Source organism: Myxine glutinosa, chromosome 1 (assembly GCF_964187855.1).
Source record: "Myxine glutinosa chromosome 1, kmMyxGlut1.1, whole genome shotgun sequence".
Taxonomy (NCBI): domain Eukaryota; kingdom Metazoa; phylum Chordata; class Myxini; order Myxiniformes; family Myxinidae; genus Myxine; species Myxine glutinosa.
The window spans coordinates 357,426,570-357,441,933 of record NC_136261.1 but is presented as its reverse complement, the minus strand read 5'-3'; the positions used below and the strand labels follow the sequence as shown (position 1 = coordinate 357,441,933).

Below are 15,364 nucleotides of genomic sequence, written 5' to 3'. Positions count from 1 at the left end.
TAACCTCCATTAACACAAACAAACCACCATTAACCTCCATTAACACAAACAAACCACCATTAACCTCCATTAACCTCCCCCTATTATTTATTTATTTTCACGAATAAACAAATAATAGAAATAACCTGGTCTACTTCCAATTTCAATTCTGGTCAGTTCTGGTGTCTGGTCACACACAATGTTTTCCTCACCCACTGTGATTCGCTCAAAATAGATTCTCACTGTTATGTCTGAAATTCGTCTCATGAAAACCCATTCAAGAGTCCGGTGTAACAGACAGCCAAACACATAGACACGCCGAAGACCCCAGGGTACCCATCAAACTAGCTTGTCCCCAGATCCACAACACAGCGACACATGTAACTTTACTAAAACTAGAACGGGCACTCGGTAGAGCGCATACCTTCGCCGCAGCTACTTTTGTTGCCAAAATAAAAGACTACAAGATCTGTGTAGCAAAGCCACACCTACGTTGTCATGCGGGAAGATTTGTTTCAAATTAAACCATTCTATCCCGCCAAAAGTTTGATATTGTAATCACATCCATGACCTTTTCATGACCTTGACCTTGACCTTTGACCCGATCGATTCCAAAATCTAATCAAATGGTTCCCGGATAATAACCTATCATCCCACCAAATTTCATGCGAATCGGTTGAATACTTTTTGAGTTATGCGAATAACATACACATACACACACACACACACACAGACATACAAATAAATACACAGCGATCAAAACATAACCTTCCGCTTTTGCGAAGGTAATAATCACTTACTCATAACTAATACTCATAATAACTCATAATTACTTATGTAATTACTCATGCCAATACTTACTTAAAATAATGTAATATCCCAATCTTCACCCCCTATGCAAATCGAAGCACCCCGGACAACCCACAACCAATATCAACCACTGTAGCCGCCTTCCCCTCCAGGCAGCCACACACAGCCACATACATCTCCACCCACGTCACACAAGACAACAGCCAACCAGTGTGTCCACCACACAGAAACCTTTGGCAATGCAACAACCGAACTCCCAGACGACCAACAACGGAACATCCAATCCATTTCCATGGCTCACCAAGCAGTTCCAACTTAATCCAGCTTCACATACCGATTTCCCCAAAAACTCGTGAAACTTCACCCCCATTCTGGAAGAACCCTGGACTAAACCCTGACACCCTAAATAACTTCAGACCCATCTCCAACCTACCCTTTCTGTCAAAAGTTTTGGAACGTGCTGTGGCCACTCAACTCAAACATCACCACTCTGCCAATAACCTGTATGAAACATCCCAATCCGGATTCTGCTCCAGCCACAGTACTGAAACTGCTCTCCTCAAAATCACCAGCGACCTTTTCTCTCCTCTGATGCCGGCAACCTCAACATTTTCATCCTCCTCACCTCAACGCCTCCTTTGACATCATCAATCACACCATCCTCCTCACCCTGTTTAGACCAGCTTGTGCCTATTAAACCCAAATCAGTTCACTCCCAAGCCTACAAGGACCACCTACAGCACTGCAAAGATGTCCTCTACTCCACCTACTACTCTCAAATTATCCACTCTGGCTCCGGAATCCCAAAAGCACTCTTCTCTACAATAAACAAACTAAATAAACAAATAAATAAACAAACTTTACAACGTGAACAAACTCCTCAGCGCCCTGGATACCACCACCTGTCATTCAGAGTAGACAACAGCATCTCCTTTCTGGCTTTCAGCATCTCCTTTCTCCTTTCTGGCATCCAAATAAAATTCTGGCTTCAAATCAACTTCCTCGAACTTAACTATGATAAATCTAAATTAATCTTCGTTTGCCCAAAACCACTCACCAAATCCACCCATAACTTTGCCCCCAACATCGATGGTTTCCCAGTATCCACCTTTTATGAATTTTATGAATCTTCTCATTATTCGAAAGTTTACAAAATGTCCCAAATCTGTATATTATTTTCTACTGTGGTTATATTAAACCATTATTTTACAAAATCCAACTTTCAATAAACTGAAAAATGCTTCGCCATGGAATAGTCCACCACTCATATAAATAATCATAAGAGTTCTGCGAAACATCTCCATCTTTAAAACTTAGCCAACCATTTTTAAACCACATGTTTTCCCCCCAAAAAACAAGTCACATTCTTTGTATATTGCCAACATTGTTCATCGTTTAAGTATCATCCAGAACTAAAATTTTATAAACCATCAACTTGTAGATGCATTTATTTATATCCCATTAACCCAAGAACTCTCAATTGCTTGGTTATATTTTAGTAATGTCATATATCCATATTTCTTTTCCAAAATGTTCCTGATATACACATTAATCCCATCTGTCTTTGTTTCCAGATCAACTCAAATCAAGAAATCGACACAAATCCTTATTACCTCCAATCAACTCAAAATTAAATCAAACAATTCAAAACCAGATCGGATCAGCGATCAGAAATCACTTTTCCAATCAACACATTCCAAGCAACAATTCATTCAAAGACCAAGCTTAAAAACACAACTCTCATCTTACTGTGACAAATAAGCAACCAACCTACTTCACACTAAAACAAATAACTTTTCATCACCCCTTTCTTCTCCACCGCCTCTTACACTTAAACAGATCACAATTACTCACTCATACACTGTTGCCCATCATGAAATCCCAGTAGGTTGTTCTTCAATCCCAACCATCATGTGATCCCAACCACCGCTTCTGACACCATTGTCGACGTCTCCATTTATTTCGTTCCTCATGGGGTTGGTGTTTTATGGCCTTTACCTCTTACCCAATCACACTGCACATCATTCCCCGTCCTTGATGGATAATTTTACATCCAGATGGGCACAGCATCCCATTTTTGGCGACCCAGCCCTGAAACAAGCCCCTGGACTCCTTGCAGGCTGGACCAAAACCCCTGGACGAGGTTGCATCCCAGTACTGACTCTGCTGCCTTCTTGCAAACCACTTCAACTCCATGAATTTTACATGTTTCGTGAACAGAACAAAGCACTCTGTAATCGTCAGATTGAACCTGCCCCAAACCCGTCCATATAAACTCCATTGTTGTCCTGTCCATCTCTCTGTGTTACATTTACATTTTGTGACTCACAGTACCTGCCTCCATGGAACAATGACGCCTAAGCACTCAATTAGCCCTCCCAGTACCAAAGACTTACAATCAGACCGACAGACAGACAAATAACAGAGGCATGTCGCCAGCCCCAGCACAGGACATCACCTTTCCGGGCAGGCACAATATAATCCACAGCATCGAAATGCCAATTTCTATCCGGAGCCTCGCAAAGCCAAAATCGGGCATGTTCACTGCATTTCACTGCATTTCACTGACCATGACTATCCCCATTGCTCGATCACACACGTCACTGTGCTCGGCCCGGTTAAATTAAATTCCAAGCGTACTGTACCTGACGCTTCCACATCAACAAAAAACTCGATATTCTCTGTTCGCTAATTACGTACATGATTTCAGTTTTATCCAACAATATATGTCCCGATATTCTCTCCAGATTTAAGTTCTATATCCTGTCGTTAAAGCAACACCCTGTAGACTGACTCCGCCTGTCGTTCTTCCAAGGTTAGTGAATTGCCTCTGACCTCTTACCCTTACATATCTCGAACAAAGGTCAAATAAACTTCGAAGGGTCAAACTTCAAATTGGGGTAACCAGCGCTTTATTATCCCACAAGTAATGCAAGTCCGGCGACAATGGACAAATGACCATTAATGTGGCTCTACATAGCATAATGCTAACTTCTACGAATCCAACAACCGTCACAATCCGCCCAGGAACGTCCGTACGAGGCGTGCTTTACAATGCAGCACCCTTGCTACCTGGTGCACCTTTCGCACATCCCTCCTCGTTCGCACAACGCTTCATCAACAAACCTCCTCGCGCCCACACCTTGGCATGAAGCCACACCACATACCGACAGTTGAAACCTCGACCGTCCTCCTTCCTCGGATAAGCGTTCTGTTGAAAACGTGACATTTGACCCACAATGCATTTGGGCACACATCCTCCGAGCAACCTCATACAGCACACCCGTGACTCGCGGCTCGCTCGGCTCCTGCCCGAACGCACAATAACTCTACCCAAACTTCCACGGAGCCGCACGGCGGAAACACAGGTTTGTACCACACTTTAATTAAACGAACATCGCCAGGATTCTCGGATAGACGTTAATTTCACAACACACATGACAAAAATCCGATTTAAATTCAGAGATCGCCGATCGACCTGGCACAACCATCTCAACGCGACGACGCCACGCCGCCCTCCGTCCTGGCGCGCACCCTCGTGCCTCCACACGAATCCCAACACTCCCAAACAGGTGAAAATCCGGACTCAGTTCAGGACCTCACCTGTTCCCTCGGATAGTCGCTAGGGAATGTCAAGTAGACCACTTACAAAGCTTCACACCGAAACCCTCTGCTTTGCATATGTCATACAGACAAATACATTGGCCAGATACACACGTCAATTAACATCCCAATATACATTCATTCCTCATTCATATACGAGTGAGTCTCCCAGACTTCGCGCGAAAATCAGATCGACTCAAATCATGCCTTTCTCCAGCCACTCTCATGTACAATCTTTGCTCATTCATGTTACGTCTCTCATTCAAGGAAAAGGATTTTTGGGACGGGTTGGACGGGGTGGGTTGAGGTGAAAAAGGGAAGGCAGGGCGGGGTGTTGGGGTGTTGCCTAGAGCCCCGGGACTGAGCTCAGGTCTTGGGGGGGTGGGGGGTTGTTGCCTAGAGCCCCGGGACTGAGCTCAGGTCTTGGGGGGGTTGGGGGGTCTTGGTCTGGCATCTGGTCCAGCGGCATCAATCGCTGATTTACTTGCTTAACTGCTTACTTACTTGTCAAGCGCAAACGACCCCTCCTCTGGCCAGGGATTATTTAAATCTTTAGTTAACATAGCCCAGTCCTTTAATGGTCTTACCGCGGCAAAATGATGCCTCTTAAACATGAAAGATGCCGGGGTTCCCTTAAGGGGTTCCCCTTCTTTCATTAGCTTGCTTCCCATCTTATTGCTCTGGGCTGATCCTTCCTGGAAAGTTCTCGGCCTGGCTCAACCTTTACGGCTGTCCGACCTCACTTTTCCCCTTTCCCTTGTTTAACTTATAACGTTACCCTTATCGAACGTTATCTTTACCGATATCCTGCGCAAATCCTTTTACTGGCCATGTTCTTATGGCCCTCTTAAGTTAGCCACAGCCCTTCGTTCCCTGGCATGCAATGGCATACCCCATCTTGTCTCTGGGCTGTTCCTTCCTGGAAAAATCTTGGCCACCTGGCTTCAACCTATATGGCTGTCCGACCTCATTTTCCCCTCCTGGTGCTAACTGTAACTTTAAGCTTACTGTTAAGTCCTTACTGGTATCCTTAATTGTTTATCCTGGCTTTAACAAAGCCACGTCATTCTGAGGCCTAAAATGAGCCTTTACTTACAATTTCTGTTCGAGTGCAGGCAGCGCGGATGACAGGGAAGCGGACTGAAGCCGTTCGAGGAAGCAAGGTACAAATTTGGAAAGATAGCCCTCTGGTATAAAACAATTGCTCACCTTAATCAAATTAGAGTGCCAGCGTCCCGGCCTCGGGCAGCCTTCCTCCTGTCGCCCGGGTTCCGCTTCCCGTCCTCCGCGTCTGTTGCGACCCCACTCCTGGTACCATCTGTGAAGAAGCAGCTCTTCGTTTGGAAAAGAAGTCCACAAATAGCCTGAAATGACGCAGCTTTTATTAAAAACCAACTTATACAGATCCGGAAGAAGCCAGACATCTACAGCAAGAACCAGCTTCATGCCACGTCTAGCCTTCCTGAAGCACATTGATTCGCAGTCCGTATAAATACTTGACAAGTTTATCAGAAAATCTCCGAGAGAACAAAGCGACTGGCGAGAGTCCCTCGCCGTCATCCTAGCCCCCACCGTCATCCGCTCTGTCATTCGGGGGAGTCAGCCCTTCCTTATCATTCGGACCAGATATAGTTTCAAAAGCTCCGAGGTGACGAAAAATGTAACTCACAGAGAGAAGAGTGCATGCTTGGCCAGATAAGACCATGCTTGGCCAGCCAGATAAGACCATCTAGGTAAAAAGGGCACACGTATACGAAAAACCATTTGCCCAACACGACCGAAGCGAGCCTTTCCTCATTTTAAACACAAACTGAAGCATGTTTATTGTAATTCAGGCGCCGCTATGATTATATGGAATATAATTAATGTTTTTAAAGTTTATATCTGCAATTCGAGCATTCTACTTGAAACTACACATTCCACGCGCGTATAAACGTCCGCCAGCCCGCGGCTCGAGGCGCCATCTGCGGACCGAATCAGTGAATCTATGACCGGGCTTTATCTTGCATCGAGAGGGCACATGGAGGACGAGCCATCCGTTCAGCACGAAATGCATCGAGTACTTTCCCATTTATCCCCAGCAAAGCGAAAACCCCTTTATTTACTTATGTAAAACATTAAGCAACATTTTAGATCAAAACATATTATTCGACCGACGTTTAAAACAGAATTCTAAGCAATAAAGAATCTACGACTTGACATATATATATGTATATGTATGTATATGTATATGTATGTATATGTATATGTATATATATGTATATGTATATATATATATATATATGTATGTATATATATATATATATATATATATATATATATATATATATATATATATATACACACACACAGACTTGGCATTTAATATGGAATATTTTTTTTGTGGGGGTGAACTTACTTTTCAAGATGTCTTAGAACCAAAAGTTCATTTGAATTATGTTGAAATTATTCTAGATTTTGTTAATGTGACCTTTAAAAGAAACAAAAACCACATTTGACATTTCGAAACAAATACATTGATCCTTGAAAGTGATGTAAACTGATATCGAACTCAATTCACGGACAGTACTGTGTTAAACTTCTGTACGTTTTCCAGAGGTATCTCTTTATTTTGCACATTAGCCAAAATTTTTTTTAACAAAAACAAAAGTTAAATTACGACTGCGATTACGGATAGTAAAATTACAGTTCAGTACTTCGTGTAACCCCCACGAGCATTCAGGAGAGCACGTACACGTTGAGGCATGCTGTTCACGAGATTTGCCAAGGTTTGGACAGGAATTGCTTGCCATGCAGTGACAATAGCCTGCTGCAATTCACACACAGAGGTCGGCTACTGGTCCAAGTGGTCGATTTGACGCGTTAATTCTGCCCACAAGTTCTCTATCGGATTCATATCCGGGGACATGGCAGGCCACTCCATATGCTCTACACCACGGTCAGCAAGAAAGTGTTGGATCATGCGAGCACGATGAGGCCGTGCATTGTCATCTTGGAAGACAATGTTTCCTCGAAAGGCTGCACGAGCAAATGGAAGCAATGTTTCTTCCAGAATGGCCCTGTACTTGAACTGGTTCAGATTTCCATTCAGAACAACCAGGTCAGTTTTGCCCCCTGCATGAAAAGCAGCCCAAACGGTCACCCCACCACCTCCAGCTTGGACTCTTGGCATGATACAATCTTTGTTGTAGGCTTCATGCACTTGTCTGCACACTCGGACGTGGCCATCTTGACGATAGACCAGAAATCTAGACTCGTCACTGAAGATCACGTGATTCCAGTGTCCTGGCTGCTATTGACGGTGCTCTCTGGCCCACTGCAATCGGCGCTGGTGGTGTTGTCTGGTCAGGCGTGGCTTTCTCAGGGGACGCCTGGCACGATAGCCTGCTTGAACCAGTCGTTGGTTGACTAGCCTTCTGGATACAGGCACATTTGTCAGTTGCTGCCACTCAGACCTAAGCCGATTAGCTGACTTGGTACGGCCATTGTGGATTAACCGGTGCAGCTGGCGATCATCCCTCCTTGTGGTTCTGCGGGGACGTCCTGGCCTCGGTATTGGAGTAGGGACATCCCTCTGAGCATTTCGTTTCAGGATCTTTGACACCTGACCTTGAGTGATGCCATACTGCCGAGCAATAGCATGCTGTTTCATGCCGTAATTTCGTAAAGCCACCACTCCATGACGAACAGCATTGTCGAGATGACGGACCATCTCCAGAGGAAGCTGCAATAACTTTTGGAGACATGCAGCAGTTGTTTTCCACTAATACAGAATGCAACAACCCTTGTATACCCGACTGTGAAGCCAATCATCAAATGCACCTGTCCGTACATTTTGCCACGCCACCTGTGATATAATCCTGTTGTTGACTTCTTGCTGCGACAGACAATCAGTGACATGGTTCTTTTAACAAATAAATCACCAAAGTGTAAAATAAACTCACCAGATTGATATACTGAGTTAAGAAGGTAAATCCAAGTCAAGAAGAAAAATATATTCCATATTAAATGCCAAGTCTGTATATATATATATATATGAAGCTTTGCAAATCAAGGCAAGATGGAGGATATTCTGCATGGTGCTTTCCATCACCAGAAACTTGTGGAAAACATATCAAATGGCATTAGCAAAGGTAACGAACGAGTCTCTGGGATTACCTATGAAAATGAAATGAAGAAAAGAGGAAGAAGGTTCTTGTGATGTGGGACAATGTGTATTTATGAGATTTTGTTTGGTTAAGTTGTATCATTAGAAATCAGGATCCCTTACTTACAGATGCCTTTGTGCATGTGCCCACTCCGCATATTTTGTGTGGTCATGAACTAGCCCTGACCCTTGTTGCAGTACTCTGCTAGTGACTATCTACCATCTGAACATATGTCTGTTTACTCCGACCCGTTTCCTATATACTTGTACCAACAATACAACATACGAAGGGATAGTTGGGCTGAATTCCTACCTTTGTGCAGAGCTGACCTGTTTGTGGCAATAAACAAAGGGTCCACGTTGCAGCTTGGTGGTTTTGAGTAGACACCACAACAAAGAGCACAATTTTAACTCTTACTTGGTCGTTGCCTTTGCAAATAAATCAGATTGTGATCATGTCGATCGGGGCCCAAAATGAAGGGGTAGGTTGGGAGGCATGCGGCTACCCTCGGACATTCATGGTGACTCTTACTTTTGTTTCTACCTAGGGATCAGCCTGACTGCAGCTTCAAATAACTGGGTAGTCTTGCAAGCATAAGACATTGCTCCCTCATGTAATTATCTGGCTGCAAGCCTCGGGTGCCATCGTGTTCCTCCATCATATTTTCTCATTGTCTTGTGCCAGACCTCACAGGCCAGTTTGGGGATTCCACAATGTTCAAACATGAACAATTGCAACAGAAAATGCGAAAATAGAATAGATCAAGGGTTTTGACCCTCAATATACTAATACCTTTCTAAGTGAAACCTCGTAATCTTTTTCTGTCTTTTGTGTGGCTATTCTCAACCAGGAAGTGATGCGCACAGCACTGGTCACAGTGCGCAGTGTGCCAGGAGCGCTGCAGACACCGGGCGGCACCATCTCGACCGTGCAGCTGGGGTCCAGCCCGGGATTTCCTCTCACCAACTACATGGGCTCGGTGTTGGGCCCCACCGTCGGCGGAAGCAACAATGTCAACAAGAGCACTACGACAGCTAACACAGCTCATGCTGCGACTATTGTGCCAACCAGTCTGACGGTGATGCCAGGTAGAATAAGTCTTGGAAATAGAAGTGTATGTTTTATGATCTATTTTTATAGCCTAGGTAGAGCTAGAACACAGAACGGATCAGGACACAACATAACAAAAGGAATAGCAGGAGGAGAAGGGGAAAAGGTCAGGGCCTATATGCTTCTCCTTCCTGTCTCCTTCTTCACCACTAACCAGCAGTTATGTCTTGTCTAGATTCATCCTCGATCTCTTACGCTCCCTTGCTTCCTTCCAAATTTGAAATTCTATTTTTGCTGTCAAGACTAAGGCAGCAGAGATAAAGGAAACCGGTTGTGATGCCCCGTCTCAGTTCTGGTGCTCTTGATTGTTCAAGTTGTGGTCCTCTGTTTTGGTCTTTGGTCCAGATTGGTCTTTGTACTTATTTACGGAGCAATATTTTCTGCCTCCCATTCCTCCCCACCCCGCCCCTTCCACTGGCAGGGACCCTCTTCCCTGCAGGAACTCCAACTGTTTCACTCGGATCGCTGGTACCACAACTTGCCTTGTCCACACAGTGCGCATGCAGTGTATCTTCAACCCACAGTGCTCCTCAGACAGTGTTCAGATTTCCACCATCCGCTCACCAGATACTCTCCATCGGTGGGTCTCAATCTGGTCCATGGTACTGCACTTACGAGTTTTGACGACACTGTGTTGATACTTTTTTGAATTTGGTATCAGGACCCTACTTTCATTACGTTTCAGGATTTTCTCCACCTTTGGACAGGCATTGGTCCCAATGAGGTAGAAGCGTTCCTACGCATTTGGTGTGTAATGTTTTGTGACGTGTCCGTAGCCAGTGCAGAAAATCTTAATACCTTGCTCACCAGAAATATATTTCCCTTAAGGTGCCCCTTAATATGGATGTCCTTGGTAACCAATTATCACCCAAAATTTCAGCCTGGTGTTGGCTTAACAGTTAAGGTGGCTCCTTGAGATCTTGAGATCTTAGGGTCCTGAGTTTGAGCCCCTGTTGTGCCGTTGAATTAACGCCATGTGGGTTGACTCGGCCTGTCATCCTTCCGGGGTCGGCAAAATGAGTACCAGCTTACTGGTAATAGGGGGCATTGTTTCAGTGGCACAGCTACGCCCCAGAAAAATGATTCAGCCAAGCAGCCACAGGCCGCATACGAACCACTACCACCCAAATTTCAACAGGCTCGCCATTTTTGTTGATTAAGGATGAATTGGGGGCTAGGGGAGTGGAAGGACACAGTACACATGTTGCCAGCTATCAGTAGAGCATATTCTCAAGATCACTAAATACATGCACACATGAACACCATAGGCTTAGGCTGATAATTTATAGTTAGGAATTAATGTTTACAAACTCCGTGTCACTCTAGGTTGTTTGCCGTTTCCGATGATGAGAAAATACGTGTTTTATTGAAGCAAACCAATGAACTTGTGATGCACCAGAAGTTCGAGAAGCAGAGAGCTATCACGATCACGTTTCTCAGTACAGTCACGTGTTTTACGGACTTGCAGATAAATCAAAAATAATTTTAAACACACATGGCCAAGGCCAATGCTTATGGCATTGATATAAACCTATTAATAATTTATTATAATGGCTGAAATTTGTGAGTAAGCCCACTGAGCTGCCACCTGCCGGCTTTGTATAATGTAAACATAAGATTTTGTGAGTTGTCAAAAAGATGAGAATAATGGGGATTTTGATGGTCAATGGATTGGCATGTACGAGTAGTGGGCGTAAATCTCGGTCTTGACTCGAATGCCAGACTGGTGCTGTGCAGCCAGAGCATGGCATTAAAAACTGTGTGCCATCCACATACGGTGTTCGACACAGGTGTCATGGGAAATAGGTTCCTTTTCACATCAATGCCCAAGCATAGGGTGCGTCTTGAGTCCCCACCCACCAGATTGGTCTATTCCATTATATTGTATTGTATTTGATGCCCGACAGGGTGGTGCAGAGGGAGCACACTTACCTTTGAGCTGTCAAGTCTGGGTTGCTGTCTCGGCCCAGCGAAAAACTGGCAAATCGGTGCTTCACAGACATTGTATTGCATCACAGTGCACCATCCCTCTCATCGGCGTTAGGCAGTTCGGCATTTGATTGCATGCGTGTGGCGTACGTGCATGTCTGCATTTTTTAAAATTCATTTTCTCAGCAACCGTTGGTCCGATTGGCATGAAATTTTGCCATAGGAGTGCCTCCGCCTGTATAATTTTTAATTAATAGTTATGACGTCATAGGTCACGTGGTTTGGACGCCATCTTGGAAAAACGTTACGCCTCTATATTTCTCTGAAACCGCTCAATGGGAAACATTGAAATAAGGTTCATTGCCAAGTACTCTCCATGGGGAATAAGATATGTTAATGATGATGTCATCGATGCCTTCATTATGACGTCATATTTTGACAAGTACAATGCTTGATCTGGGTTTTGGTATCAGGACCAAGTTTGGGTATCAGGTATTTTGGTATCAGCACCATCCCTCTCATAGGCGTTAGGCAGTTCGGCATTCGGTTGCGTACGTGTGGCGTACGTGCATGTCTGCATTTTTAAAATTCATTTTTTCGGCAACCGTTGGTCCGATTGACATGAAATGTTGCCATAAGTGTGCCACCACCTGTATAATTTTTAATTCATAATTATGACGTCTAGATCACATAGTATGGACGCCATCTTGGAAAAATGTTATGCCTCTATATTTCTCTGAAACCGCTCAATGGAAAAAAAATTGAAATAGGCTCATTGCCAAGGACTCTCCATGGGGAATAAGATAAGTTAATGATGATGTCAACGATGCCTTCATTATGACGTCATATTTTGACAAGTACAACGCTTGATCTGATCAGTATGAAAAAAAATGTTTTCTCTGAAACTGTTAGTCCAATGGACACAAAATTTTGACGTTAGGAGCGCCTCCTCCTATATAAAAAATTTTAAAATGATAATTATGATGTCATATTGTCACGTGGTACAGCCACCATCTTGGAAAAATCTAAAATCGTTGCCCCTTTATATCTCCAAAATTGCTCCATGGAAAAATTGAAATGTGGCTCATTATAAAGAACTCCACATGGGGAATAGGTGTTGTTAATGATGACGTCATTGGTGCCGTAGTTATTACATAAATTATAATCATTTGACAAGGACAACGCTTATTCTGATCAGTTTGAAATTTCTTGAGCGTGATCTACACAACAATTATATTAGAGAATATAAATTTATGATGTCATCGCTCACGTGGTCTGGCAGCCATATTGGATCAAAGAAAAAAACCCTTCAAAAACAGAAGAGTTGGCTCGCACCAAGTTGACTGTGCAGGGTAAGTACTGTATTCTATGAATACCATCTAGTTGGTATATGTTAAAGATCCCATGGTGTCCTTTGCGAAGAGTAGGCGAGTTATCGCGTAGCATCCTGAACAAATTGAAAATTCCTATCACCTTCGATAGTACGTTGGGTTTGGCCAGGTGGTCATTGAAAGGCTTGGGCCAAAAAACGTTCCTCTGTCAATCTCTCAAGAATGTGGGAATAATTGGCACTGTTGAGGTAGTAGAAGTAGATTTTATTGTATTTGACATGTTTAATTGCAAGTGTCGCTCTCTAATGAGCTGCGATGCCTGCCTACGTAAAAGTAATTGTCCTTTTTTTTCTGATATCAGGATTTCCTCTTCTTCCCCACACCATCCAGAAGCAAACAACATGGCTCAGCCTTTACAGACGATTCATGTGCCACCAACCTCAATGGTGCAGCAGGTTGGCAGCAGTACGACCAGCACTAGCGGCAGCACCAGCAGTAGCAGCACCATTGTCAACAGCAACAGTGCACCTTTTGCATTGCAGCCTCCTCCTGGCACTTTGACCCTGCAGGCAGCCACACCAATACCAATTACTCTACAGTCAAGCACAGGCCAGGTAAAGCTCCATCCGAGTCTCTGAGACGAGTTCACACAGGATCTAGGTCCAAGTACACACACACACACACACACACACACACACACACACACACACACACACACACACACACACACACACACACACACACACATAGATATACACACACACATATATATATATATATATACTAGCTTGGCTCGGCTCGCTACGCTCGCCTCACCGTTACTGAGGAACGGGCTTATTTTAGCTGAGGCTAATGACTGCACCTGAGTTGCTGTGTTGTCATGATTTACACCAATCATAATACAAACAATTACTTTGCACAAATGTATTTGTTGTGTTTGTGATATTACATTTTTATATAGTCAGGTCAAAATACAGTTTAACCCCCAAAAAATTGCTACAAAAGGTTTCTCAACTGATTCTGGTAGGGTTTAGCGTACGTTATAACATACTAAAAGTTTACCAAAGTAGGACCCCCGGAAAAGTGTTTTTTTCAAGATGGCGTCCAAGATGGCCGCCGAAACCTCTTAATGATCATAACTATGTAACTATCAACTCAAATTTGATGATCTTGGTGTCTATCCCTAGGTTTTTGGGGGCAAGGAACACATTAAGACCATTAAAAATGAAAGTGGGCCATTATATGTAACACAAAAATCCAATATGGCGTCAATAATGGCCGCCAACACCTCCAAATGACCGCAAGTCCATAACTATTGACTCAAATTTAATGATCTTGATGTCTATCCCCAGGTTTTTGGGGGCAAGGAACACATTAAGACAACTTTGGATATTACTGAGCTGTTGAATCATTATGAAATTGAACTCATGACCTTCAGCTGTCACCTAATGCACAAACACCTTTGTCCATAGAATAAGTTTCAGAGCGTTCAGTTTTGAGTGTCATCCTCCTCCTCAGTATCGACCTCTTGAGTGTTGTTTGGATTGTCACAGTTTTCAGTTTGGCAAGGGCCACATGCAGCAGTGCAGCGGAGTCCATAGCGTCTGCAGCTGCATCGAGAGGATTTGCATCCCCCCAAACAGTTGCAATGGATAATTTTCAAGAGTTCGTCAGGCGCAGCATTGTTTTGGGTCATAATTGGAATTAACTGATCATTTTCCTGTTTCCATCCCCATTCAGTTGGGTTCATTTCATTTGCCATCCCCATCCATACCATAATTTGAAAGTACACACGTTGGCTATGGAATATTGTTGCAGGTGATGTTGGGGGGAGCCGTTCAGAAGTGACAAATGCTTGAGCAGTTGCCACTTTTTTGGTGAAAATGATATGGCGCAGTGATGATAGCGTATCATTAGACTTGCCACCAAAGAGATCAACCATCAGGTCTTTGCCAAGATCTGATATGTCCTCTTGAGATTTGTTTTGAAGGATGAATGCACTAGCACAGGACTTCATGACAGGATCAGATTTCACTAATTTCCGGAAGGCTGACTTTTTTCCGATGCCGAAAATCCTTGAAGTAGAATCACATCCTGAGTAGGCATGTACAAAGAGCAACTCATTGCACACATCGTCTCCTAAAGTTTCTTTCAACAGGTTAATGTTATACACTCTGTGTTCTTTTGACTGCTTGTTTGCATCAGAACGGAAGTAGATGATCTCATTGTCTGTTCTGGAGTAATGAAGGAGCAAGATCAGCAAATCTGTATCCTCACCGACCAACGTTGTGGTGCAATGACGGGATCGTTCAACAGTTGCCTTAACGATATCAACGTCTGCATCCCCTGGTGACTGAATGACATGGCATCCCCTTTTAGTTAGTGCTGTGCTGATGAGAGCAATCATGTCTGCCTTGTTTTTGTCACGAGACAAAAAGTCGTCCTTTTTGCCTG

General features: G+C 43.8%; 1 protein-coding gene across 6 annotated transcripts in view; it reads left to right on the top strand.

Annotated features, from left to right (window-relative positions):
• Positions 1-15,364, top strand: part of LOC137413758 (uncharacterized) — a 100,919-nt gene that overhangs the window by 70,689 nt on the left and 14,866 nt on the right. For 5 of the 6 annotated variants that reach the window (XM_068099216.2, XM_078769958.1, XM_068099200.2 and 2 more), the window contains exons 4-6: positions 9,391-9,628; positions 10,072-10,230; positions 13,301-13,524. In XM_068099216.2, the coding sequence (XP_067955317.2) occupies positions 9,391-9,628; positions 10,072-10,230; positions 13,301-13,524 (621 nt within the window). The remainder of the gene's footprint in view (positions 1-9,390; positions 9,629-10,071; positions 10,231-13,300; positions 13,525-15,364) is intronic. The other variant, XM_068099208.2, reaches the window with a different exon arrangement.